The sequence below is a fragment of the Tauraco erythrolophus genome, chromosome 3 (genome assembly GCF_009769465.1).
Source record: "Tauraco erythrolophus isolate bTauEry1 chromosome 3, bTauEry1.pri, whole genome shotgun sequence".
NCBI classification, from domain to species: Eukaryota; Metazoa; Chordata; class Aves; order Musophagiformes; family Musophagidae; genus Tauraco; species Tauraco erythrolophus.
In genome coordinates this window covers 4,320,331-4,348,233 of record NC_141467.1, presented here as the reverse complement: position 1 = coordinate 4,348,233, position 27,903 = coordinate 4,320,331, and the positions used below count along the sequence as shown (strand labels likewise).

At 47.1% G+C, this 27,903-nt stretch overlaps 1 protein-coding gene across 2 annotated transcripts in view; it reads left to right on the top strand.

The window, feature by feature from the left end:
- The window catches only part of SLC22A23 (solute carrier family 22 member 23), a 113,342-nt gene extending 90,980 nt beyond the window's left edge, over positions 1–22,362 (top strand). The window contains exons 6-11 of one of the 2 annotated variants that reach the window (XM_086608970.1): positions 2,465–2,554; positions 8,180–8,282; positions 11,616–11,848; positions 14,364–14,396; positions 16,218–16,341; positions 21,969–22,362. In XM_086608970.1, coding sequence (XP_086465096.1) covers positions 2,465–2,554; positions 8,180–8,282; positions 11,616–11,848; positions 14,364–14,396; positions 16,218–16,341; positions 21,969–22,326 — 941 coding nt within the window. In that variant the 3' untranslated portion in view covers positions 22,327–22,362. The remainder of the gene's footprint in view (positions 1–2,464; positions 2,555–8,179; positions 8,283–11,615; positions 11,849–14,363; positions 14,397–16,217; positions 16,342–21,968) is intronic. The other variant, XM_086608971.1, reaches the window with a different exon arrangement.
- The last annotated feature ends 5,541 nt before the right edge of the window (positions 22,363–27,903 follow it).

Sequence of the window (27,903 nt, the reverse complement as noted above, 5' to 3'; positions counted from 1 at the left end):
ATGGTTTTTAACTCATGTGGGGTGAAGGATCTGTTGGTTGGCAGGAACAGACCAGCTGCTGCGAGCTGATCTCCGCTGCACCAGCACCCGTTGCCCCGGCGTGTCTGGGTGTGCTGGGAAACACGAAACGCACTGCTCAAGAAGCCGTATCAGCAGTTACCTGAGTGTCAGACTCCATGCTTCCATGGAAACCCACCCTTGTGTGGTTCTCCTTCTCTTCCCCTGTGGTTGGAAACGTTTCCGATGCTCCTTAACTTGCTTGACCACACTGAATAACAAAACTCCCTTTTTGCTCATCTCTAGATGATAATTGGAGTGCTCCTGTGGACAGACAGGTTATCGCCGTTCCTCTCCAAAGTTCCTTTCTGAGCTTAGAGAAATAACATTGATGTAATTACAACAGCAGCCAGCAAAGATCAAGCCTCCAAAGAGATGCAGAGGCTTTAGCATGCAGTACACGTGGAGGAAGAAGGGTTACTGTGGTGTGTCTATGTGTCGATTGCAGTAAGGAAAGCTGTTGGTTTCAGGGGCTTTCCTTCGAATGAAAAAGAAAAAAAAAATATCATTCATCCTTCTTGCTACTTAGCAACATGCTGCCATAACTTATTTTTTTATACATAAGCTAGTTTCCTGGTTTGTTTTGCTATGTTTTGTTTGTGTTTTTTTTTTCCTAAGCCTGAGGCTTGAATCTGCGTACTTGCATGTTTTTTTCTTTCATTGGGTAAATAGCAGAGGGAAGGGTGAAAAAGCCTTATATCTGAAAGTCAGTCTCTTTCCTTAATAAAAGAGATTAACTCTCCCTGCAAAGCTTTTCTCATATCCTTAGACAATCACACCTACAACTACGCTACTGTTTTAAAGCTTGTGGTGGATGAAGAGCCAGGTGTATTAGAGAAAGAAAGGGAGTTCCCTGGCCCCATAATATAGGTCACTCCATGTGATGCTAGTGTGTACAAACCTGCCAGATGTGTTCCTTTACTAGATCCTGTTTCTTGGCTGTTAAGTGTTGCCAAACTTAAACATCCCATGCAGGTCCCAGGGGGCAGTCAGGTAAATGCGGGAAATTTAGTTAAAACAGTTCAAGGTGCTACTTGAATGCAGCCTTTAAGGTCTTACAAAGGGCTGTGTGTCAGCCACAGAGATTTCCATCTCACACAAAAACAGCCAGTGGTTTCTCTTGCCCTCCTGTATGTTAAGTCAGGTTTCAGGACAGGCTGGGTTTCTCCTGGTGGTCCCTGGTTGTCCAGGAGCAGGAACTGATGCAGTTTGTGCAACTCTTTCAGGACATGCAGTACACGATAAATAGCAAGTAACAAGAATAAACCTGGTCAGTTTAAGTCCTCTTCTGCTGGCTAGTCTATAGGAATAGAAGAGGAGGGCCCATCCGTGCCCTGACTGTATCCCTGGCAAGGGCAGTAGTGACCTCTGGCAGCGGTAGGGTTTGGAGGGGACGGGGGAAAAGGGAACGCTCTACTGAGGATATGCCTTTTGATGCCACTGGGAAAAGCCAAATATGCCAGAAAATTTAAGGAAAAAAAAAAAAAAAAAAGGAGCAGGGAGTGTCAGCTTCTATTTAAGCTTGAATGACTCTTTCTTACCAGTTGAGTCCTCCGCAGACTCTCGCTGGCCGCACTCCAGCCCATCGGCTGGCACACTGGCTCTTTGTCCGCAATGCCACCTTTCCTCCTGGAAGAACCGGCTTCACAGGGCAGGAACGGTGTGGGGAAGGCTGGCAGCAAGCCCTGGCACTGCCCGCACTCCCCTGGCTCACATGCACCGAGGGGAGACGTGGATGAGTCCAGATGTGGACGTGAGGGGTAGGAGAGGAGACCTCGGGAACCAAGTGGAGGCAGAGAGCAGTAAGAGGGGACCACTGGACAGAGAAGAGAGAGAATAAGAGAGTGAAAAGAGTTGACAGAGAGAAGAATAAAGATAGTTGGAGAGGACTTAGGGGGGTAAAGGCAACATGGGACTGAGAGGAATTGAAGGCTGTGCAGGAAGAGGAAAGGAGAGCTAGGGCATGGAGATCAACCGGGCTGTGATCATTTGCTTCGCCTTCCCTCCAGATCAAGCTATCTAGCCTAAGAATTCAGTCTCAGCCCTCTTCTCTCGTGAAATCCTCTCCTGAAATGTGTGCTTCACCCCTCCGTACTGCCCAGCTCACCTGCTCTGCCTGCTGAGCTTTCCTCCATAGCTCCAGCAGTAGACAGCAGCAATGCATGTGTAGGTAGCCGAAACCTCCCGATGGCCCAGACATGGCTCCACACAGTGACATTTGAGGTATTCTTTGCCTTGGGTTTCTTTTTATAATGTTAGTAATGTTAGGGGAATGTGAACGTTGACAAGTCACGCTCTGGGAAATGCAAGAAGTCAGGTTGCCTGGGCAACCCTTGCTTGGCCTCCTGGCATGAAGGCATGAAGATACAGCTTTTAATAACATGATTACGACCTATTTTTTCCACAGGGCATAGGATGGAAGAATCAGTGCATAGGATGGACGATGCTGTGGGAATGAAGCTGTTGTCTGTTCCTCATTTGTTGCAGAATTTGGAAGGTGTGTAGTGAATGAGGCAGAGGGTTGCAGAAGGAAAGAGGACAGTCTGGGGGAAATGAAGCCGAATGCCTCCTGAAGAGCTGAACTCGTTCCCTGTGTGTGTCGGGGATGTCCTTGTACGACGATGGAAATTTCCCTAGAATCAGGCTCTTCCAGTGCTGTCACTAGTCACAGTTTCTTCAGTGTCTGTCTCTAGCATGTAATTCTGGGGCTCAACCTGCAGAAAGCTGGAGCGTTTATACCAGCACCTACAAGGGGTATCTGCATGATTTTTCTTATTCTGGACACAATTCCTCTGTATTTTATCTCCGTGCCTGCAAACGGGAGTAATCTTTGTCATTACTCTTTCAAGAAGGTGTGGGGGGGTTGATTTCATTGGTATTTATGAAGGACACGAATATTCTGACAGCACTGCAGGAATGTCTCTGAGGAAACCGATGATTTTGGACTCACTGGGAGGTTTGGATAGTAAGGCTGAGGGGCACATGTGGAATGGGAAAGGTAGAGACAGCATTAAGTGAATATTCTGGGGGAGGTAGTGACTGCAGTGAGTATTCTGGGGGAAAAGCTAACGTGTGATGATCTAATTAAGTGCTGTATCATAATGCATACCAACAACTGAAGATTGCAACGTCAACCTTGTGTCCTATCTTTTTTTGAATGTAATTAGACGTACCGGATTTAAACAAATTATTGCAACCAATCCTTTGCTGTTATAGTCATCGAGTTATACAGTTGCTCTCATGAAATGAGCTTCATTTTAAATGCCATTAGTGTTTATGTCTCGTGCTTTTGTTGGAAGGCCATTCTGGATTCCAAATTGCTCTTGTACTGGGGTACACTTTAGCATTCCATTCAAATACTATAGAATGTGTTCAAAGATATAGAATGTATTCAAATATATAGAACATATTCAGAACTATAGCTGTTCAGGTTCTTTGTCTTTTTTCCCTTCCCATTTGCTCCTGTCTTTATCTTAAATCTCTTTTTCGCTTTTGCAATGCCATGTGAGCAGACAGCAGCCCCATTCCTTTGCTGAGCTGAAGTTCTCTATCTCCTCTTCTTTTATAAATAGGCTTGCCAAGGCTTTAGTTTCTCAAATATTGATGACCAGAATTGTAAAAGAGCTCCAGCATTTCATTGTCTGAATTGCAAATGCCTCATGGACACAACAGGCTGGTGCCTTATAGTCACTTGTGATCGAGTAGCGTGTAACCAAGTCCAACCCAGTGTTACCTTCCAGCAGAACCATTTCCCATTAGTCCCTGAGTGTCTTACCTTGAATTTTCCATTTTTTACTTACTTTTGCTGCAGACAGTCTCAAGCTCACCCTGTTGCCTCTGATGTCCCGTTTCTGTGCTGCACTGCTGGCAGTGCCTCACTTTGTCATCAGCAAACTTCGTTGGCACATTCCTAAGGTTTGTGCCAAGCTCCCTAGTGAAGTTATTAAACTAGATTTCTTTTTCTGAGAATAAGACAAGTCTTCCCGCCACTAACCTCCTGCCATCCACTTGCAATTTCCATTTTTTCACCCCTTATTGCTCTCTGCCCATTACTTAGCTTCTTACCCACCTCGTAAGTTCTGTATGTGACTTGGTAGCCTTCAATATTCCTTTACTATTAGGCTTTTCGGAAACACAATGTATCAGGCTGCTAGTCCTCCATGGTTAAAAAAAAAAAATAAATAAATGAATGACCACAAAGGGAGTTCATGGAGACAGAAATCCTGGAGGGCATAAATAACCCTGTGTAGCAGTAACTCAGTGTGGCTCAGAGTAGGTTGCTTCAGCTCTGCATTTTGGACCATTCTACCTCCTGCTGCAGAGCTGTCCTGCTCCGGGGATTGATTGAGATTCTGTGCTGGGCTTCCATAGGTCTTTTCATGTTCAAAGAGCTGCTGACAGTATCGTTTAGCAGCCAGAAAAATCCAGCAGAAGTCCATCACCACAGGACACCTGTCATTTTGGACATTCTTTCTCGGTAGCTTGATTTGAGCTTTGTCTATTTTGTCTTTGCCAAGTGATGCAGAGGTGGGTGGCTTCATTTGAAGGCTTGAAAGATCCTTGCTGGTTTTGAAAGCCGTGCTCCTGAAACACAGAGGATCCCACGAGAATTCAGCAGCGTTGGGAGCTGGAAGCTGGTGGGGTTCCCCTCCCCATGAGACTTTTAAAGTCTCCCAATGAATAGTTTTAATTTCCACTGAGATATAAAGAGTTAGCTTGTTGACAGTTTTCCTACCGAGTCCCTGAATAGGAAGCCTAGAGTGTGTGTGGGCTCCGGAGTATGGGAAAACTCAAAATGGGCCTCTGAGTAAATGGATAAAAATATTTTTTTTATTTTCCACACTTGCCTTTCTGGTAAATCAGTCAGAACTGAAACCTTTAATGCAAACTCCTTCTGAACTGGTGACTTCAGTGCAAAATCAAAGACTAAGTTGGGGGTAGGGGGAGTTTTCCTGGTGTTATTCCAGTAACTGGCAGAGCAATAGTTGGCTTCCATGGGTTTTTAATAGGCATTGGCTTGACTTCTCTTTTAAGATCTTAATGTTAACCTATGAAGTGCAGCCAGCCTAGGAGCTGTCTCTCTCCTGGTGCCCGTCACAGTCAGAGCAGGTCCTTTTGTGTCAGCAGGCTACCTCCACAAACAGCAAGCCACTTGAATGAAAGCCACTTCTGCAGGTGATGACTTTTTTTGCAAGTCACATAGCTTTTTCGTTGCTGTCTGAACAGTGTTTTAATTATTGCAAATAATTGATTTTGCGGTAGGGTTGGGGTTTTTTTGAGAACATCTGACTGGTATATATAGAAATAAAGAGTGCAGAAAGTTGTCAGAAAGATAGATGGTGTTGGAGACTTGGGAAGAGTTGTTCATCTGAAGCAGGTGGCTTAGATTGTAGAGGGATGGAGGAGTAAATAGCTGGTAGAGCCAGAGGGCTTTCAGTAAAAAGTCAGGTCCTGTTTGCCTTCTTTGGTGTAAAATTTGAGGCCAGATTTTATTTTTTTTTTTTTTGCTTTCTTTGTTTCCCTTTTTCGTTTCTTTCTTTTTTTTTTTGTTTTCTTTAATGTTTGTAATGCAGCTACATCTGGAATCACTTTTGGGACATCTTCATATGATAGTGCTGTGTATTCATGGAGTATAACCCCCATCAGAGCAGAAGCAAGGGTCCACTGAAGGGAGACAGCTGCATGAGGCAGGACAGAGAAGGGCTGAAATCCCCTCGATGTGGGATCTCACTGCAGCTGAAGCAGAGGAGGTGTTTGCCAGTTCACTTAACCCACCACGGGCTGTCCATTACTTGAGGGCAGAACAGCAGTTCAGTGGAAAACACTAACGAGAATTCGTTCAGAAGGACTGATTTGTAAGAAAGGTTCAAAGGGGGCCCGAGTGCCAACGAGAAGGACACGTGACAATAAATAAAGAACATATGGATTGTAGCAGCCCCTAATGTATGAACAAAGCAGGAGCAGAGGGCAAAACAATGTTTGGCTCCGAAAAGAAGCGTAACCAAGTTAAGTGTTGCTTCTCTTAATTTTATGAAGTTGTGGCTCAATAAAGCACATATGGGCAATAAAATCTACTTTCTCTTCCCAAAGAAAAAAGTAAAAATGACTTTGAGAAACGAAAAACCCCAAATTAACAAAATTCTAAATATATGGCATCAGACTGATGGAGAAGGAGATGTTTTACTTTGACAGGCCAGATCTGGTCATCATTCTTAGTTTGAGAGTGAACTCTCAAAGGTCTACATGAAATCTGTGCAAAGTGTGTTGTTTGGGTGGTGATTTGTATTGCTGCCCTTCAGCTGAAGTAGTAAGCAGTCATCAACAGCTTTTTAAAACCTCGTGCTGCTTCTAGTGCTCACATTGACTTTTTCGCTGTAGAAGGTTTGGCTCGGGCTCAGTTACAGGCTTTATAGCTATGTTTTATCTAACTGCTTCAGTTGTTCTGAATTATTGTATTCCCACTCACTCCTTTCTAGAATCTTCCTACAGAAATCCTTTTGACCTTGCTCTGGTACCATCTTTTTTTATTGCTTATTTTTTCAATATAGCCCTGATCCATTGCTGAGCCTGCTGAGTGCTCCTGTAGTACAAATATTAATTTGACCAATTTCCTCTTTTGCTCCACCTCTGTTTTTATGCTTTTGTGAGCTTCACGCTGGGTAGATTCTGGAGAGAAATGGTTATCATCAGGTAGTAAGGGAGGTGGTTTGGCAATATTCTGCTTAAGTACAATCATTAATGTAAAATACCCTTTGCTGCTTTTCTCAGAAGCGTTCCCTGTGGTTACTCTGGATAGAAGACCAGGAGTGACCCACGAGCAGTGAATAGCTGAGCTATTTGCATATAAATAGCGTTCCTTTGATTTATTATTTTTATGATACAATTTTCCAATAACAGCAGAAAAACTTGTCTTTTGTTATTCTGTTTGTAAATTAGGGCGATTTATCTCATTTCTTTCCCTGGGGCTTGCTTCTATTTTCCCCTGTACTGCACCTCTTAAAGTGATGGCTGAGGTCGGGGCAGGCCAGCGCGGGCAAGTGAGGACACCCCGGCTAATTGCGTATGCGCGAGGGGAACGGATGCACGGTCCAAAACTGGGCCACGCTGCTGCCATCAAAAGCAGCCAGTCTAGAAAGCAGCAGCACAAGTCTTTGCCTTAAAAAAAACCTCTAGGAGTTCCATCGTTTTTGTGATGCTGCTTTATAGCTACAGCTTCTTCCGTCTTTACCGGACTTTTTGCAGCTTTTTCACCGATCCCGTAGCTTGGAAACAGTGGTTCAAGCTCTAACATGATGATATTTGGGAAGTAAGCAGTGTCCTTCATTTTTTGTCCTGCCCCAACAAGAATATCGGATGCAATATTGGTGAGGTTTACGTGTCACTATAGCATTGCAAAGAAAAGTGAGCTGGCAGCTGCCCAGCACTTTAAGGACGTGGTGAGGTTTTAGTTCTGAAATGCAAACACATCACAGCTGATGACGCCCGGAGATTTTTCTTTAAGGAAATGTCTTCTGTGCAGGGCATCCATCAGAACAATTTTAAATACTTGAAATGAATTCAGGGGAGAGGATGAGCTGACATAGTGTCCTAGCCACTTATTTCTGAAACCTCGGTTTAAACAAACCTCAAAAGATTCCCACAAAAAATGAGGTTGAGCTCCAGTCCTTTCCATGGATTTTGGGTATGTGTTGCAGAAATGCAACAGATCTTGTAAGAGAGCTAAGGGATCTTCTTTGAGAGCAATCCTGCATGAGCACAGTCCTGCCTGTGAGGGTTTAAAAATTCACAGAATGCTGAAGTTCTTCAGGAAATTTTTTTGCTGGAACCAAGCTCCGTGTTGCCCCATTTTACATACAGGCCTTAAACTGGGAGAAGGTTTGGGGTGTGAAGGAGTTCCTGGGCAGTTCTTCGGCCCCAAGAAGGTTAAAGGAAGCCTGGAAGAAAAGGAATAACCTGAGGTGGACTTTTAGGCGAGCTGTTCAGCATTTTTATAGCTCTTGTTAGTGTAATCGATAGCATCCTCCTCTCCAGAACATCCCTCAGAGTATCTGTAGTTCACAAGTGAAGCTTCTCCTTCTTGTTCTTCCCAGTGAAAGAATAATTTTGGCTTGTTTTTTTTCAGAGCTGGAAAGGGAGATCACCAGGAGGCCGAAGAAAGTCTGCATTGTTAAAGTGGTGGGAACCAGGAACCTGTGGAAAAACATCGTAGTACTGTGTGTGAACTCGTAAGTCCCATCTCTTTCTGTTTGAATAGTTGCGTGGTGGGTGAAACGGGAGCAGTAATGGGAAATGATGGGGGAGCTCCTCTGTCTCCTAGTGTGGGACTCTTCACTAGAGTCTTTGATAAATGATGCTGGAAAACCACTGGCTGTTGCAGGGAACTTTTTTTTTATGGCAAATGTGGAGGAAATCGTTGGCCGTTTCAGGCAGCAGCACCACGTGTCTTCTCGAGTGTCGTGCTGCAAGCACATTGCTTTCGCCGGTGGTCCCACAGATCTCACACGCTCACGCAGGCAGACATCTGCTGCCAGCATCCCGGGTGGGATTTTTGAAACCATTAGTGCCACAGGAGTATGAGTTCAAGTTGTTTACATCTGATATGCCGGCGTTGCAGAGGAAGATCCGAGGGCTGGAGCACCTCTGCTCTGGAGACAGGCTGAGAGAGTTGGGGCTGTTCAGCCTGGAGAAGAGAAGGCTCCGGGGTGATCTTATTGCAGCCTTCCAGTACCTAAAGGGGGCCTACAGGAAAGCTGGAGAGGGACTTTTTATAAGGGTGTGTAGCGACAGGACAAGGGGCAATGGCTTTAAACTGACAGAGGGCAGATTTAGGTTAGATATAAGAAAGAAATTCTTTACATTGAGGGTGGCGAGGCACTGGAACAGGTTGCCCAGAGAAGTTGTGGATGCCCCATCCCTGGAAGCATTCAAGGCCAGGCTGGATGAGGCTTTGGGCAACGTGGTGTAGTGGAGGATTTCCCTGCCCATGGCAGGGGGGTTGGAACTAGATGATCTTTGAGGTCCCTTCCAACCCAAACCATTCTATGATTCTATGATTAAGATGTCGCTTGCCAGTAAATACAAGCCTGCTCCCTGGTGTAGCAGCTTTGCTTCATAGGTCTTCAAAAGCAGAGCAAAGCCAGGCACCTGCCTGAGAGTTTTGCAGGTGACAGGTTCTGAGACCTTCTGTCCAAAACTGAGCACCTTGAAGAGAGGAAATAGATGGGCTGCAAATTTAGCCTCCAACTAAACCTGACTTCTAGAGGGGCAGCAGGGGTGGATTTTCTGATTTTTCTGTCTTATAAAATACCCATTTTTTCCAAATGGGAGGTGGAGAGAAGACTGGAAACGCCCCATCCTCTCTTCAGAAGTACATAGCTTTTTCTTCATCACTTCAGGGCCCTACTCTGCAGCCCTCATTAACAGGCACATGGATCAGTTGTAACCCAGAGAGGACAGCCCCTGTGCTGGGCAGATAGTCACCCAGAGGCCACATGGCTTTTGGGGGTCCGTCTCCAGCATAGCGGTTGCAGAACCAACTTCTAGTTTTATGATTTCGTGTCTCTCTCCCGCTCACATGTGGGTGACTCCCTCTGTTCTGAAACAGCATTCTCCCCTTAGGCTGAGCTGGTAGATTTAAGAGCCAGCACTAACTGTGTTTGTGAAAAGCCTTTACATGGGGAATTCTCCTCTTCTCCCTTCCCCTTTTTAATCACAGACACGTGGAAATTCCCTAAACCAGATCTAGGCAGCCCAAAGAGTGACTTCTGGCAATAGCACACAGAGGCTGTTTGCCATCCAAGTAGAGCATGAAGCAGATGTGAGGAAATAGCTTTCATGTTTGTTTTTAGGGGGTGGAAAAAAAAGATGTTTGATTTTAATTCTATTATTCCTGTTAGATGGAGCTGTGCTAAATTTTAGTAGCACGGGATAGGGAGAAGGAACCTTTTGCAGGGAATGACGAGACAGCAAGGGAGACAAATGTATTTAGTTTTAAAAGCAATTGTTCTGAGCTGCTCAGCAACTAATAGAGTAATTCCTGGGGAAGCAGGCTGGAAAGCAAAGTCCAAATGATACATTAATTTAGTTTATAGGACATGGCCTAAATAACAGCTTCAGCAAGTGTGTTTGCATGCGCAGAAGAGAGAGAGAGGAGATGCACACTGCGTAACTCTGCCCTCTTATTAAATCTTACTTTACTGATTCATATTTCTCTTATGGGAGGACTTAGTTATAACTAGATATCCAAAGCAAATTTTATTCTTGTGTAACAGCAAGTACTCGTGGTAGGTTTTTATCAGGGGGAAGGTGTTTGGTGTTGGTAGCGTATTTTTGAACTATAGCATTGATTCACAAGATGGCAAGAGAAATTCCCTGGGCTGTCATGTGCTCAGCAGTTGCGTATTCCCCCAACCATTTCTGTGCTTTTATTAATATCCAGCTTACTCTGACAGAGCTTCAGATTCATGACGTTCAGAAGGCCAGAGGTGTATCAGTGGAACGTAACTGCCATTCATTTTGTAGAGACCTGGATCTGTGCCCGCCGCTCTGTCAGGCACAATTAACTTGTGACATGAGGTTTGTCTGGTCTAAACGCCCGGGACAGGAGGCCCTTCCCAGCAGTGTATTTGTGCTGCGATGGGGGTGGTTGGGAGCATTGACCTCCCAGTTTTGCACCGTGGCAGGGATGATGCTGGGGCTTCTCATCTGACTTCTGTACCTCCAGCACCCTTCTTCCCCTTCTTCTTCCCCTCTTCTTCCCCTCTTCTTCCCCTTCTTCTTCCCCTTCTTCTTCCCCTTCTTCCCCTTTTCCCTTTCCTTCTTTTAGGAAAGGCAGAGGGAGACAGGAGAAAGAGGAGTGAAATGGAGTGGCAGGATGTTGGTCACTGGCATGACAAAGAAACTTTCTGAAGAAGGGGAGACGCATTGCTATGAAGAGTGGTGTAAACACATAGACTGGATTAGGGCTTGTTGTTTCCTAATAATCATTGCAGCGCAACCTATGCCTTCAAATATTTTTTTCCTAAGGGGGTTTTAAGTTGTAATAGGCTAACTTGGGAAGTGAGACTCAATCTTCAGCACAACCGAGTGCGCCAGGTAGGTGGGTCTTCCTGGAAGACACGTGTGTGAGTGTTGTCTTTTGCAGTCCAAGCACATGGGCTGCTTCATCACAGCAGCACTGGTTCTGTGGCCGTCAGCAGATGCACTGGGAACAGAGAGATGCCTTTCTCAAGACAAGGGAGTCCTGAAATATGTTGGGAAAACCAGTCACGTGCTAGGAGTCCTTGTAGAGTTGCTCATACCCCGATCTTGAGCAACATATGAAGCCAGTAGATTGCAAGCGTCTGGCTGAAATGGGTTTTTCTTCTGTTTCTTTTGATCATTGCTTATTTTTACAGTAGCACCTAGAAGCCGGAGTTGAGTCTTTTTGCACCAGGTGTTGTCTTCCTGCATCAGGAGAAACGCTTCCTACGCTAACATGTTCCTACACTGCATCACGTTGCAGTGCACGGCTGCCTTCTCAGCACCGATCTCCCCTTGCCCTCTCCTCTTTCCCCCAGGCTGACTGGTTACGGCATACACCACTGTTTTGCAAAAAGCATGATGGGGCACGAAGCGAAGATGGCCATCACCCACAACTTCTACGCCGACTACTACACCATGGCTGGGATCGCGCTGGCATCCTGCCTGGCCATGTGCCCGGTAGTCGGGTTTCTGGGGAGGAGAGGAGGACTCCTGCTTTTCATGATCCTTACAGCCCTGGCATCGCTTCTGCAGCTGGGCCTTCTCAACTGTAAGTTGGAGAGGAGAGCTTTTCAGGACCACACGAGTTTTGACGTGCAAATAAGGGACCGGGAAATACTAGCATCTGCTTTGCCTTTCTCAGGTTTGACATGCCACACATCACTTAGTTTAAGAGGCTGAATTCATTTGGAGGATTCCCCAAACACTTGTTGTCTTATGTTCGTTAACAAAAGGCATTGTGTTCTGATTGAGTCCCTGTGGTGAAGCTCCTTGAGCATCGATGCTGCCTCTAGGGCTGTCACTTAAAAACAAACAAGCAAGCAAAAAATGCTTTTAATTTTATGTCAGAGAAATAGCCTCTGGGGAAGGAGATGGGTAGGGATTGGGAAGGGAAAACTTTCCTACTCGAGTCTCCTTCTCAAACAGCCTCTAAACCACACAGAAGTTCAAGCAGTAGGTGTATGTGTGTGTCCTCTGCCTGCTCTGAGTATCTTGCTACATGCAAGTAATATACAGATAGCACGGAAATACGCAGCTGAGAGACCATAATTTTAACATGATGTTCACGTATAGTCCATATGAACGTATAGACATGATTTTGTGAGGTGCCACAGCCTTTCAAATGGGTTGTTCCTGCCAAAAGCAAGAGTGTCCCACCTCCTCTTTTGCAGGCAATGACCTTTCTCTGGCCCTTTTGAGCTGCTTCAGCTATTAAAGCTGCTACAGAAATATTCCCTTTCCTATTTTTATTTTATTTCCTTGTCTTAAGTTTCTGTCGGTTGAGGAAGTTGAACTTGATGGATCAGAGAAATGCTGAAGCAGAGAGAAGGTGGGATATGCTTTGCCACCCTCGCAGTTGCCAACCATTAGACCTCTGTCCCATGAAACCTCACCCCAAGGAAGGGGGAAGAGGGCTGAGACACGCTTTGGACAAACTGGATGAGACGAACATCGGAACATGGGCTGGTTTTCATTTCTAAGTTTAGAAATAATTAAGGGCTTTAATGAGAAAGAGTTTTTTGCATTGAGGATGGAAAGATTTCACATTCCCACATGCTGGAGGCAGCCCCAAGCCAGCAAGGACTGTCCATATTTACAGACCGTGTTTCCCGAAAGCGTTTACTGAGTTTGTCTTTAGCAAATACGCTATTTGTAGGAGGGAAATGGGGAAACTCTTTCATGACATGGAGGAAACTCCAAAATCATGTGTGTTCGGTCCCAGCTTGGCACAGATGTTTACATTCCCTTTGAGCACACGTTTACCATGTCTGGCAGTCCCAGCTGAGGGTGGGAGAAGCCCGCTGGCCCCATCTCATTGCCAGCCCGTTGACAGACGTGGCCATTCACACGCAGATGCACGCTCTGTGCGTGTGCCATCTCCCAAAACTCCACGTTCTTGTGGTGGTGCCCATCAGGGTCTCTCTACTCTAGATTTGTCTAATTATTTTTTTTAAGATGTCATGGAAATAATGACATCTTTGTCATGAAAAAATGTTGTGGAAAAAACCTTTTCCATAACAGGTTTAGGAGGTTTTGTGAGAAAAGTTGCTAAAACTAAAAGCAGCTTTTGGCTCTAGGTGCTTTCTGCCATGTTGGCACCTAGAATTCTCTTGATGCCATGCACCTGTCAGCCTTCCCCACTCGGCCCTCGCACCTTTCTTTGGGACAACAGGAGGGAAAGGCAGCCTGGAACTTCAGAGCAGGTCGTCTCTCCCAGCTCTAGACCGTGCCCCTCCGCTTCCTCAGAAGAGCTAGACAGTGTTTGGAGAGAAGCAGTGACCCTGCTGATTACGAAATCTGTTACAGCCTCCTGCATGCTTTAGTTCAGCATAATTTGGGTGTAATTAGCAGAGGAAACCAGAATTTGAGAAGGAGGCTGAGAGAGGGAGAGGAGTGCTCTCTATCAGCAGCAAACCCACAGCAGACCTTGAGCCTCACCGTGTCCAGCCCTTCCTCCGGATGCCGGGGTGTCACCTGGGATGTCTCAGGAGCCTGGTGGGAGATCACTGAGACCCGTGCCCAGCTCGTGCCAATGCCCAGTACTGCCGTGCACTCCTTTGCAGCTGGGACACGTGGCAGCTGATGGCTGGTGTGACACGTGGACCACCAGCTCAGGCTTTTGGCAAGGAAGAGGTCTCCCACCGGTGCTCTCTAGCTGAAGCTCTGTTGGCCGTTTCCTCAGGGCTGCAGCAGGAGGGCAGTTTCTCTTCTCCCTCTTCGTTAAGACAAAGAGACTTTTGTGTTAATCCCAGTGGTAGTTCTGAGGCTCTTAAAAATGCTTTACCGCTGTGTTTGTTATCACTGTCTCATTAGCATGCTGTCCTCCAGCTGGAAGCGGCCTGGAAGTGGCATGTCCTACCTGGTGGCTGTGAGATGTACCAGTTATGGCATGGGAAAGGAGAATCATATAGGGGAGGCTGGGGGGAGTATGTGGGATTTACCTTTGGTTTGTTTTTTTTGTTTGTCTGGTTTTTGATAAATTGCATATGTAACCAGTATGATCTTGTTTTCTCTCCCTTTCTTTTATTTTTCTCTTCCTCTAACTTCCGTGGGCTTGGATGCAGTGATTGGAAAATACAGTCAACTTCCAGACTCAGGTAAGGTTTACACACTCCTCTGCATCATGCAGGAAGTGCTCCCCTGGGAGCGGCTGGATCCGGAAGGCCAGGACCAAAGCACCCAGAGCGGAGCTGCTGCCGCAGAGGGGTGCAGGAGGAAAACCCACTTCTGGGACCCCACTTGTAGGCAGCCCCGTTTGTTTATATGCAGTCTCTCGGTGTAGCATCCCCCACAGTCTGACTTGCCTCTGCATGTCAAAAAAGGGTGCAGAGCTCCCCCAAGGTTTATTTTTAGATACGGGGCAATGCTTTCCCACAAAGTCTCCTTCTCAGAAGCAACATTCCCAGTCTGGTCTTTTCCATAAAGGTCTGAGATGCCAAAGTCCCTTGTGATAACGAAACTTAAGCACCTTAGAAAATGCTTCCCTGGGCACTTTATCCCAGCCTGGAGTACTGTAGTAGCAATGCAGAGACAGGCTGCAGGGGAACAAAATTTACCTTCTGTATTTGATATATCAGACCTGTCCTTGCCCAGCTTTTCCAAAGTCTGTTTTACTGAGCAGTCACGACTCCCTGCGAGGTCAGCAGCGCAGCCTCACCAGCTATGCAAGAGTTGCCAGGGAACCTCAGACACCCTTAGTTTGCAAGGTGTCACGCTTACATCCCTACCTGCTGGCAGCATTTGTTCTCTCCTCGAGACTTGGGGTGCATTGCAGAAAGGGCTTAGCCCTGAGCTGGCTGTAGCACATTTCAGAAGTTGTAAACTAAGAGCTCCCGAATACCTTTTGCTCTCCTGGGAGCTGATATATTCAGCAAGAACAAAGGCAGGTGTTGCTTTTCTTTGGATCCAACCCAGAGAGTGCACCTGCTTGGGACTGCACGCTGATGAGCAGCCCGTTCTCCGGGCGGATCTTGGGACTTGGCTGTAGGAAGTTGGGGAATGCTGGCTGTAAAGCTCCAGTCCTTTCCCCAGTGCTTCCATCAGACACGATGTGTTCCCCTCGTATGGTGCAATAGTCTCTGCAAACAACATGGCTTCTTCGCCGGCCAGGTGGGACCACCCGAGCTTGTACAACCCCAGATCAGATATCTCGTCCCTGGCTGCAGAAGGTGGCTAGCAGGGATCAAGTGAGGGATGTATTGTCATTGTGGCCAGGAGACAGCTTCCTTTAGCTTTGTTTAGATTTACTGGGGTATCTCCCCGTGCTTGATAGACACTGTTCACTCCTGGAGACCTCGCTGTCATCCAGATGGGAAACAATTGAGCAAACAGCCTTGCTGGACACGGTGACTTAGGGGTGTGCTTCACCATCCATGGCATCAGCTTTTCTCACCCAGAGTTGTCAGGCGAAGACTGTCAAGCTGGGGGTCACAACAGAGTCTGCAGACTGATTATGTGCAGGGGCTTGGCACGGAGACGGGAGCACTTTTATTTCTTGCCCCTCTTGCCCTGCAAGCCCCTCCAGTGCCTGAGCCACCGAGCTGTACCAGATGTTTGGCAACTTGATGAACGCTGCCTGCCTCCGTGTGTCTGTCAGACCTGGGAGGGAAGTGGCTGGTGCCTAAAAGGCTGCCCAAAGATGTGTTTTTTCTTGGGTTTTACCTTTTTGTGGTGGCTGGGCATAAATAATTCGGAGATTGCTGCCATTTTTGGCATGACATTTTGGGGTTTTTTTCGCGTATGTTTGTGTCTTGGGTGCTCAGGGAATGGATTTTATAAATACCAGTTTTAAATTAGTATTACAAAAATGACTCAAATTCTTGTCTAGGGAGAATGAGTAACATAAACCTGTTTTCTTGTTTTCTTCCTCGGAAGTTTGGCCTCATTCTCACTTTTTATGAACACACTTGTCTTGGCAGGTATGAGTGACAGCGTCAAAGACAAATTCTCTACCGCCTTTTCCATCGTGGGTATGTTTTCTTCGCATGCCGTCGGAAGCCTCAGCGTGTTCTTCTGTGCTGAAATCACACCCACAGTAATCAGGTGAGACATTGGAGCCTCCCTCTTCCAAGGATGGGGACGAAATTCTCCTCGTTTGGTTGGTAACAGGCAGTATAACTGAACACATCGTATGGGAGGGGAAATGCCCCGTAATCGGAGACCTCGCAGCAATTTTTGAGCCTTTCTTTCATTTAATGTCGCTGCAGTCAGTCTGCCCCAGTAAATGCCTGTCTGTAGACAGCGAGGCTTTGTTTCCCATGGCTCCACCTCGTGTCCCATCACGGTGATCAGCAGGCAGCATAGGAACTGCATGTTTGCAGTGCGGTACGGTTTTAGCTGCTCAGCCGAACCGTGCGATCGCTTGGCTCACTGTGCTGGCTTTGCACGAGCAGCCACCAGGTGAGTCTGCAGCTCGACGTTAGAAGAGAAATTCCACGAGTGTGCAGAGGAGGACATAGGTGCACTCTGTAGGGCAGGTTAATCGGGCCAGCTATAGGGGTGTTTTGGTGGAAAGGAGGCATTGCAGCACGCAGTGTTGAGCACTTTTGGTGTGTGTAGGTGCTCTGTGAGTCTGCAGTCCTGCCTCTCCTACAACACCTACAGGTGGGAGATGTCTGCCTTTATTGCAGATCAAGTCATCTTCCTCTTTGCACCCAGATCTATCTCAGCAGGGGTCAAAGTTTTTCCAAAGAGGAGCGCTTTCATCCTGGGCAACGGTAGAACTCAGGCAGGTGATCTTCACTGGAGAGCTTCCCATAAAATGTCTTTGTATAGTCAGGTTTTTGAACCGTTTCGTATATTTGCTGTTATCATTAACAACACAAAGGTTGGGCTTGCGTGTTCTGGATGATGCTTTCGGCAATGCCACAGCGATTCAGGAGTCTGCCCTGACTCCAATGAATTTCCCAGGAATGTAGGTCATATGGGTGGGAGGGAGAGAGAGTGGAGGGATGAGGATAGTCTTTTTTTCCTATTTTATTTTCCCCTCCAAATTATGTGCCTTTTCAATAGCTTTGCAGAAGTATTATAGCAAAACTGTCAGTTGAGTAGCCAGAGTCTCCTTGATCCATGGCCTTTTCTTCCAAGCTATCTAACTTTGTGAATGTATTTTACAGATAACATTATTTCCACAGGGAATGGCAGGGTGAGTGGTGAGGAGATTATACAGCAGCCCGAAACACTAACAGCTATTTACTTATGTGCATGTCAGTCAGTTTGGTGTTTTTATGCCTCTTCAATTTTCTCCTCGTCTCTGTTCGAAAGACAAAGATAAGGAATTGGCCATGTCAACCAGAAGAGAATCTGCCAAGTAGGGTCAGATGTGCAGTGTGAACTCAGCGAGCTTTTCTCCTTAAATTGCTTATGTTGCTACAGGGGAGGGGACAAAATCCTGGCTGGGAGCCGAAATTCTGCTTCCCCTGACCGTGCTGGGTGATGCCAGGCGAGTGACAATAGCTGGATGTGCCTCAGGCTCCCCCTTTATTAATAGGGATGATGACACTCTGCAGTGCTTTGCAGTCCTACCACTGTGAAGCTCTTGATAAGATCTGTTCAGGGCTGTAATTAGCAGGTGGAGCTCAGGGTGGTACATAAACCTGTCTCGGGCAGAGGTGTGGTTAAGCTGCCTTGTGTCTTGCATTTTAACGGGATCTGACTGCTCCCTCATTACCTGTTCTCCAAAATCCTGCCTCGGATGCCCTTTAGTGTTTCAGACTATCTTAATATAGTTTTGGTAGAATCATAGAATGGTTTGGGTTGGAAGGGACCTTAAAGATCAGCTAGTTCCAACCCTTCTGCCACGGGCAGGGACATCTTCCACTACGTCAGGTTGCTCAAGGAACCTTGAGGAAAAGGGAGGCAGAGAGAGAGCTGGGGCTGTCTCTGGAGTTTCCAGGGTTTAATCCTCTGGATCAAATCTTTTACCTGTAATCCCCCACCCCTGAGGGAGGAGAAGTGCACTGCCGTTATTGGGGTAGCCACATCCATCGCCAAGAGGTGCTGCCTGCTCCAGAGATGTGAAGGTCCTCCACCATCATGTGGCACGGAGGGGTGCTTCGTATCCTTGCACTGCACCTCCATCTGCCCTGGTCTCCTGGCACTAGGAGGGAGGGCTTCACCAGGAGCCCATGTTCCTCATACTGAGGGGTTTGGTACAGAGCTCCTTCCAAATGCTGAATTTAGGCACTAAGTGGCCCCAATAATCCATCTCTAATAATCTTGATGGGAACACCACTGCGAGTTGCACGGCTACTAAACAGGAATAGGCTGAGGAAAGAGCGATGTGTCCTCTCCTTGTCCTCTGTGTGCTCGGTTACTAACAAGTGGAAAAGAGATCTGGTCCATGGGTTTCTCTGTGTTCTGCTTTTGCCCCCACCTGGCCAAAGAAATGAAGAGTGTTCAGCGACAGCTGAATTCAGAGCTTTACCCATCAATAGCTGTCTCAAGCCAAATTTCCACTGGGGTGCAGTGCTGTTTACTGGGACCTGAGCCCAGCTGGACTTTCCAAAGGTGGTGCCTTGCCCCGTGAGACCAAGGGTATCCCGGTGTGTTGTTGAAGCTGTGGCCTAGGACCAAGCAAACAACAGGGTCGCTTAGTACAGGAAAGGCAGGGAAAAAACATGGAGGTTTTCAGGGACTGACTTCAAGAAGTGGCTGAGCTGACTGGACAAAGCCCTAAAAACCTGGTCCGAATTCAGTGTTGGCCCCGTTTTGTGCAGGAGATTGGAGCAGGTGCTCTCCCAAAGTCTCCTCCAACCTGAGCAGTTCTCTGGCTCTTCTGTACTCCCATGCCACATGTTGACCCATTTGCTCAAGACAAATGGCCACCCGAAGATAGGACTAGGATTTCCCCGTTCTCCTGAGCGGTGCTGAGAAGGGCAAGTCCCCTTTCTTAGGTTTAGCCTGGTTCCAGCAAAGGATACCAGTGGGGACGTTCTGCAGCTCTCTGAAAACATGCTGCAATAGCGGGCGAGGAAATTGTCCCCCGTGAACAGGGAGGCCCTTTCCGATGACAAAATTTTGGACCAAGGTCCTTTTGCGACTTGCCCATGTCAGGACTGTAAGCCTCGCGTGAACCATCCGAAACTCCTTGAACATTTTTGCATTCTACCTGCTGCCCCACGGCAACTGCAAAACAGTGTTAATTATGAGGGCGCTGCCTCTGTTGCCCTGTACCCGTTTTCCTGCTGTGCACCAGAAGAGCAAAAAATTCCTGGCAGTATTTTTAGTTTTGGGGATTTTTTTTTCCCCATTTTCATATTTGCAGCATAGTCAAACATTACAAAAAATCTTCTAGGACATGCACCAGAATGTATTTTGAAGTCTTCTTCTGCCAGGTTTTGATGGTGCTGGCTAAAGTAACATCTGCTCTAATTACTGACGTCATATGGCAAAACTTTTTTCCCCCTCCAGATCTGAAGCCGCTTGACCCGTAACGACAGAGCCGTCTTTGTCGTTGCCTCTTCCTGTTTCCTTTCAGCTTGCTCCATGTCCTTCTACAGCAGCTTTTCAAACTCACCTCAGGTCCTTGGAGGTGGTTGAGATGCAATTCAGCCGTAGCAGAGAGTGATGTAAGTGAGCCAGGGTTTTGTTGCTCCGGAGCCGACTTGGAGAACGATTTGCCATGAGTTCGGGGCCGCTCATGTGAGTGTATTCATGAAGTTGCAGGGAGGGCAGCCGCACAATGGCCACATTCAGCTGGGTTTCTAAATTGCCATCGGGAAGCTGGCAAGTTTTTAGTAAGGGCTTCCTTCCGCAGTATTTGGGGAAAGCACTGTTGTCTGTGAAAGATGCTCTGCCGAGCCTGGAGAATTAGAGGGTACATAGAGGAATTTTTGATCCAGGCAGTGTCCCAAGAGCATCTTTTGAAACCTGCGCTTGCTGCCCTTCAGCTGTCAAGTAAGCACCAGTGGATTTTGGAAAGGATTGGGTGAAGATCAGCTTTAACACGGCGGTTGGCTGAATGGATTTGGCATTTGTAGGTTAGCAGTGCTGTCATTTCTAGACGCTCTATAGTCAATGAAACCTTTTTTTCCCAAGTAGTTGATGTAAAGCAGTTCATTCGCCTTCTGCAGTTGTCTTCTGTAAGGTCCGGTTATTGTTAATCGTTACGTCTCTGCCATCGGGCCAGGAACTGAAGCTCCTGAGCCCGTCTGATCACCAGAGGGTTTGGGAATAGATGGCATCTCCTGGAGGAGCTGCAGGAAGCATGCTGCCCGGGCCAGCTGGGTGAGGAGCAGGGTACCAGTGATTAAGCTCACAGGGAGACCTCTTTCCATAGGCAGCATTGCCTTTGGAAAATCACGGACAAGCTGCCGCTCTCGGAGATGTGGCTGAAATGGGTCACTTGAGAGTGATGCTCCACTGGCCGGAGACCTGGGTTGTGCCGCAGCAGGAGGAGGGAATGGTCTGCCCCGGAGAAATGCCCACAGTGCCGCTTCTGTGTGGGGGTCACCCAGTGGGGACAGGTCCCAGGAGCACGAGCCGTGCCTCAAAACGGAGTGGGCACAGGGCCGGAGGTGTGCCTGGCGCGCCTGCTCCGGGACCTGGAGAGACATTGATGAGCAAGAGGAGGAATTGCAAGAGAGGCTGCTTGCATAGCCGAGCGTCAGGAGAGAGCCCTGAATTTGGCATGCAACTTCCATGCTTGTGGCTGGGGCAGATGAGGGTATTTTCACCTTTTTTTTTTTTTCCTTAAGCTTTAATGTGTTTTCACTTTTTTTTTTTGAGTGCGTGCATGTATGATCTCAATATATGAGCACATTGCATCTAATAAATAAGCATTTGTGCCATAAAGAATATTTTGTAAAGTTACCTATTTACAATTTAAGCATTTCACCGATGTTAACCTTTTCGTAGCCCCTTCCTGTGGTACAAGAACACACAAGAAAAGCAATAAAGAGTGAAGTGAGGGACCTACCTCAACTTGTCAAGCAAGTTAAGAGGAGGTCTCAGAAATGAATCCCAAACTCTTGCTCTCCTAGCCTGACCACTGGCTATTTTATCTTTTCTTTTCTGAAAATGATGCATGTTATTACAATATCAGTGTGTTGAGAAGTTCCAGCCGCAACACGTTTTTATGGAGATAATATTTCAGCACTCAGTGTTTGGTATAACGGATCGAGGCAGCGGCCGGTAAAGGCTCATCTCCTGCCTCCGCTGCCCATCGATGCCGGATACTTTAGAGCAGACAAAATTGACTTCTGCACCTTCTGCTTCTCGGTGTGTCTTGTGTAAGGTGGAGAAGGCTCGCACGCTGAGCAAAATCTGGTTTTCCTTCGCTGAATATGGGAATACTCGGAAATGGGAATACCTCAGAGGGCTGTCTACACACTCGCATGATAAAGCTCCTCTTCTCCTTATGTGGGGGCAGTTACATGGGTGTGAAAGGGCACCAAAGTGGGTTTAGTTATTTCCCCACACCGAGGCAAATAGGCAGCAGTGACCTACAACAGCAAAGCAACTCCCTGCTGGAGTAACTACGGAGCGCGGAAGCTGAGAGCAAACAAACCAGGTTTGTCTCAGAGATTTCGGATGCCCGGGTGCGTGCCGGACAGGGGGTCAGTCGGGGGGACCCGTCAGGGCTGCGGGCTCCCCACCCCAGTGCCGAGGGGGCTGCACTGGTGGGAGCGGGCTGCGGGGCCGGGCTCTCACCTCTGCTGTGTTCGCAGGGGCGGCGGGCTGGGGCTGGTCCTGGCCAGCGCGGGTTTCGGCCGCCTGACCGCCCCCATCATGGAGCTCCACAACCAGAAAGGCTACTTCCTCCACCACGTCATCTTCGCCTGCTGTACGCTCATCTGCATCATCTGCATCCTGCTGCTGCCGGAGAGCAAGAACCAGAACCTGCCCGAGAACATCCCGGATGGGGAACATTACACCCGGCAGCCCCTCCTGCCGCACAAGAAGGGGGAGCAGCCTCTGCTCCTGACAAACTCTGAACTCAAGGATTACTCCGGCCTCCATGACTCAGCAGCTGTGAGCGACGGGATCTCCGAGAACACCACTGCCAATGGGATGAAGTCCATGTAACTGGGTGGATTTTTCTTTTTTTTTTTTTCCCTTCTTTTTTTTTCGTTGGGTGGTTTTCGTTGGTTTTTTTTTCCCTTCTGTTCTTTCTTTTTTATTTTATTTGATGCTGTTGTGCAGGAGGAGCAGCACTTTGGGCAAAGGTGTTTTGCACAGGTTTTACAAACCAGTGATGGAGCGGACGCAGACTTGGGAGAATTCAACTCTGCTGCTAAAAGCAATTTTTGGCATCTTCAACTGTTGTGCAGATTGCTCTTGAAAAAGTCATGGGGGAAAAGACTCATCTGAGAAAAGACCTGGCTGAAGGTAGCCCTTCAGAACTTTTTTCCTGCCATTAAATATGTATATTTATTTTGATTTATTCTCAAGAAGCACTTTATTTCCTTTTCCTTTCATAGATCACAAAAATGAAGCCATCTTATTATAAGAGGTGCAACCATTCCAAGAAAAGAAACCATGGGGGGTGGGGGTGGGGCTGTTTTCTGTTTTGTTTTTGTGTTTCTTTAAAGGAAAGAGGGATCCACTGCGAAGTTGAATTGACTGGAATGCAGACTTGTGCAACGTTCTTCTGCCTGTCTAGAAAGTCCAAGCGCCCAGGTTGCCTGCTGTGTTTGTATACATACAAAAAAAAAAAAAAAAAAAAAGAAGAAGAAAAACCTGTTAAGACTCAAACTCTGACTGCATTTTAGGCAGCTTATGTTTGTTTTCATAGGCCACGTGCACTTAAATGTTACTTTCTAAATTAGTACATTTTTTTTTTTCTTCACCAAATGCAGTGAAGAAAATCCTACCCAAACAAGCTGGTTTTTCAATGAGAATCAGACTTTTGCATTTTAAGAGTCCATTAATCTATTTTAGACGGCTCCCGCTGGTGTTCAATAGTAAGGTAGGTGACGTGAATGATTTGACCAGTGATGCAAAAATTAGCTTTGCCAAGAATGGCTTTAATTACCAGGAGGCCCAGAATCTCTGAGTGACTGCTCCAGGAGAAGAGCATAGACCAGCGGGGACAAAAAGGATGGAGCGTGGGCTGCAATCTGTACTTTTATTCCAAAAGGCAGCGCAGCTGGGATTCCCGCTCCTGGGAAATGAGTGTCCTGACATTGCCTTTAGAACCAGGGCTTGGTTTCCTGGTTTTAAATTTAAGTGTAAAAATGCTTAAGTGACTATTAGAAAGGAATGAATTGATAGCCTGTGAATATTGACTTAATGGTCTACTGTTGGCCGCCTTGGGGGTTTTAGAGATGTTTTCTGGTTCTGACTCAAGAATATACAGTGAACTCTCCCAGATTTCCCCCCCTTCCCCGACTGCTCTCGTAGATTTTAATTCAGGAAAAAAAAAAAAAGGTTTACTTAAATTGGATCAGTCCTACTCTAGGCTAAGCAAAGTGAACATCCAGTTTGTCTCACTGTGCAGGTGGCACTTTGATGGTGGCCACTTGGCGTCTCTCCTCCAGCCCTCAAACAAACTGTTTCCTTTGGCCAACGGCTTTCGATTCTCACCGCGTGAATATGGTGAGGATCTAGTTCAGTGCAAGGACTTGGTAAACCAACAGCTGCCTTGCGTTGTGGTGAACCTCCCTGCTCTCCCTCCCTTTCCTCCTCTCTCCCTCGGGCCATCCGTTTGCGATCGCTCGGCAGTGCCGGTGTTCAGACAAGCAGAGCAGCAGGATGTCGATGTCCGTACGATCGCCGCTTCGTTTGATGTCCATCTCGCGTTCACTCGGAGCTCTTTCCTCTTCACCCTTCCCTCCCCCTTCCCCCTTTGCTGTATATATTGTCGATTAGCTACTGTACCTAACAATTTCCATCCTCCATTAGGCTGCCGACGTCCTCAAACAGGCCCCAGTAAATCCGAGGTACGTGCTCCCGGCGGGCGACGCAGCAGCTAGCGCAGCCTCGGACGCTGACGAGCACGAGGGGACAGGTAGACCTGCAGAAGCGACCGAGATTGTTGTGTTCAGAGTAACAATGTTGTCCTAAAGCTGCTAATTTTTGCACAGAGGACGTGGACGTTCGGGTTCTTCTTGAGCCCAGTAAGAAACACTGGACCAGTTGATGGTAGTTTTGCCCAAAGTTACACTACTGGTTTTTGGGTTTGTTGGGTTTTTTTTTTTTTCACCTTTGCTAGACTCGCTGTGATGGCGAGAGCCCGATCTTCTGGATGCTCAAGTTTTATGGCGTAGCTTGAGCGCGGCCACTTCTCTTCTTTTCATTCTGTGCTGAGACTCTGCGGTCACCCAAGGGAAAAACCCAGGTCCTTCCCCATCCGTGCAGTATTCCCGTGCCAAATTCGTGCAATACCTTTTGCCTTCGATACGAGATGCTTGTTGCAAGCCACACACGTCGTGGGGGGCAGGAAGTGGGTTCACAACAAAAAAATTGAAGAAACCTAAGTCTTAAGAGAAAAAGGGCCTGAAGGTGGAGCAGGGGCGAGCGCGGAGGCGGAGAGCGGATGCGCGGTGTCCTGCCGTCGTCGTGCCGCGGAGCCGGCGGCTCCTCCGTTGGCGCTCTCCGTGTGTGCGTGCTCAAGCTATGGTTTGGGTCTTGTAGACCATCCACAAGCCAATTAAACCAGCTGCTTCCAGCACTGCTGGGGTCCCGCCATGCTCACCACTGCCAGCCACCGCGCTCCATCGTTTCCCGTTCCGGTGGTTGCTCTCCCATGACAGATGGGCCCAGAGAAGGGAATGGTTGTTTAAACAGATCCGTGTTTATATAATAAACAAACTAGGTGACAGAAATAAGAGGCAAATTGATTTTTTTTAAAAAAACTCTTATGAAGTTGACATGATTTGCTGCTTTGGGGGTTTTTTGCCTGAAACCAGGTAGTCGGTACTGATCTTCTGCCACGTGGGGAGCCCCAAGCTTCTCCAGCTGGTCTGGCCCCTCTGCCTCTCTCACGGCAATAAAACACAAACCGATGTCCTGCCTTGGCAGCTCCAGTTCCGCTCTTTTTCCTGAAAAGGTGACCAGTTCTGTGGTTTATTTTTCCCCACACACACACACACGCACACGGAGTTGGAAAGCTTTTGCTAAGCGCGTCTCGTGCGGAGGAGTCGGGTACCCGGGGATGCAGCCGGGCAGAACGGAAACGCCAAGACACTTACCGACCTCCGCCTTGTGCCGCGGCGGGACGGGGCGCTCGGTCCACGGCACCCTTGGCTCCTCGGCCGTGTCTCCTCCGCAGCCATCACCGGGAAAGGCTTTTCTCAGGCGGCTCTTTCTGGCCATCGCAACAGGGGAAGCGGTCAAAGCCGTCCTGCCCGTTTTGGCCTTTGTCTGTGAACCTTCAATAACCTCTAAGCCCATCAGTGGATTTGTCTTCAGGTTTACCATTTAAGGGCTTTCTTCCATCTTTGTGAGTTTAAACAAAAATGTGAAAGTGATGTTACGCTTGATCTTGGGGGGTTTTTTTCCTCCGTTTCAGGTTTCAGTACAGCTTGCGTTGCCAGAGACGCTGCAAACGGCCAACCACAGTCGCCTGTTTGCAAGTGTTTCGTGGCCACTCAGAAAGGGGGTTGCGTGACTTGCTTTTTTGGTTTCGTTGAGCAGGCTTTTTGGGTTTTTTTTTCAAATGGAAGTATTTTACTTAACTGTTGCCACTTCCTGGAACCAAACACTAAAGGTCACCAAATTGGAAGCAGAAGTGCCATTAACTGAACTCTGTGAATGTCAAGTCAAGTTGCGCCTGTAGCTGGCACATAAGACAACACTATTTAAAGTGGGGGATGATCTCCTCCACTGTAATTTTTTTTTTTTTAAAGAAAAATAAAATGACAAACCTCATTTTAAATGTATCGTGTAAAATGTTTCGGGAAAGGACTATGGTGTGTTGCGTCTAGTGGGTGAGACCTCCCTCCCCATGTCAGTTTCTGATGAAGTTTTAAAGAATCGTGTTACTGTATGTTTTGATCATGAATAGTCTGGTGGTGCTTCCTCATAGCACAAGCTTAAATCAAGTACTGAAAACAGTCTTACAAGCTAAATGTCTGCATGATGTTACATCTGTTGTACCTACTGAAAAGAACTTTGTATGTAAATGTACAGAATAAAATGACGTTGTCCCATCAGTTGGCTCTCCATGGTCTGGCTCCCTCGCAGTGACTTCTGAAACAGCCGGGCAGCAGCTAAGGTGACACCTCAGCAAACAGCCCTACCCTTCTCCACAAACAGAATGAGCTGATTTTAAATCAGGCTAATTAAATCAGCACATCGATTTGCAACTAATTATCCTTTACATTCAGTCACAGAAGAAGAGTTGACTCCGTTTCCTGGGCTGTGTAAATCAAAAAGAAAATACCCTCCAACAGTTGATTTTTGCTGTTCTGATCCTGAACTGTGGCCAAGGACCGGTGGCTCTTCAAACCAGGTAAGGAAGGGCCCCTCTGCACCCCCGTCAAACCTGCAATGTCAAAGCCCCTGGGTGTTGGAAACCTCTTCGGACAGGAGAGACTCATCAAGGGTTGCACCTTCTCCATCTGCAACCTCTCAGGTACAGTTTTTAATTGCCAATCATGGCACCACAGCGAGGTAAGTCCATCAGCTTTCCGTAGGTTGTTAGGACAGTTGTCTAGCAGCAGCACGAGTCGTTTTTGTTTGTATCAGAAGCTCATGTCTGCGTCAAGGCTCAACTCGCAACGCAAAAGAAATAACCTGGACTCGCTCATCAGGTTGCTACGCTCAGCGTTCCTCCCAGTTGCTGTGAGTAAGAGGTGGTGGGCACCTATCAATAGCTGCAAACGGTCACCACGCCGTTGGTTCTGGGGTTGGTTTGGGGTGTTTTGTACAGTTAACTTCTAGCTGCCCTTCTTGGTTAAAAAAAAATAGCACATGGATCTGCCTCTGAAAGGGCACCCATCCTACCTAAAAGCAAGCCTAGAGATGTAGCAGCAGGATTATTTGCAGTGGTGGTAGCAACTGCTCTGATTTTTCTAACGAGTATGCTCACTTTACACATGTGATGCTCTTCTAGCAGCCTGACAGATTTATCTATTGTTCTTTTTCCCTGCTATATAGCCCTCAGGGGTGTACAGAAAACCCTCTGTGAAACTCTTCTAGTATTCTCAGTGCCCAAGGGGCGGAAGGAAATCCAGTGTTTAGCACTAGTACTATAACCAACAGGGACTAAAAAGACAGAACGAGGTAACACTCGCTTTATGTTACAGCTTTTCAACATTAAAAACATGTTTTGGGTTTTTTATTCGAACACTGACAGCTGCTATACTGTGTTCAATACTAGTACATAGCAGATTAATTGTACAGGTAAAATTTGGAACTGATTTCCCAGCAGACCCCAGTACTGAATGCAAGCCAGACGCTGCATGCACTTTTACAATGGTGTTCTCAGGTTGCAGCACATTTTCGACTCTACTCACCTATCCCTTACTTAACAGCGCAGCAAATTTGGAAAAAAAAAAAAAAATCCAGGCCCAACTGTATTTAGGTCCAGCTATATTTAATAACAACTGCAAATTCAATCAAAACAATAAAAACAAATATACTAACTTAATGTCAGTGTGATAATTGCAATCAGTTTTTCTAAAACAAAAACTTGGGTTATTTTACAGTGATGCAGAG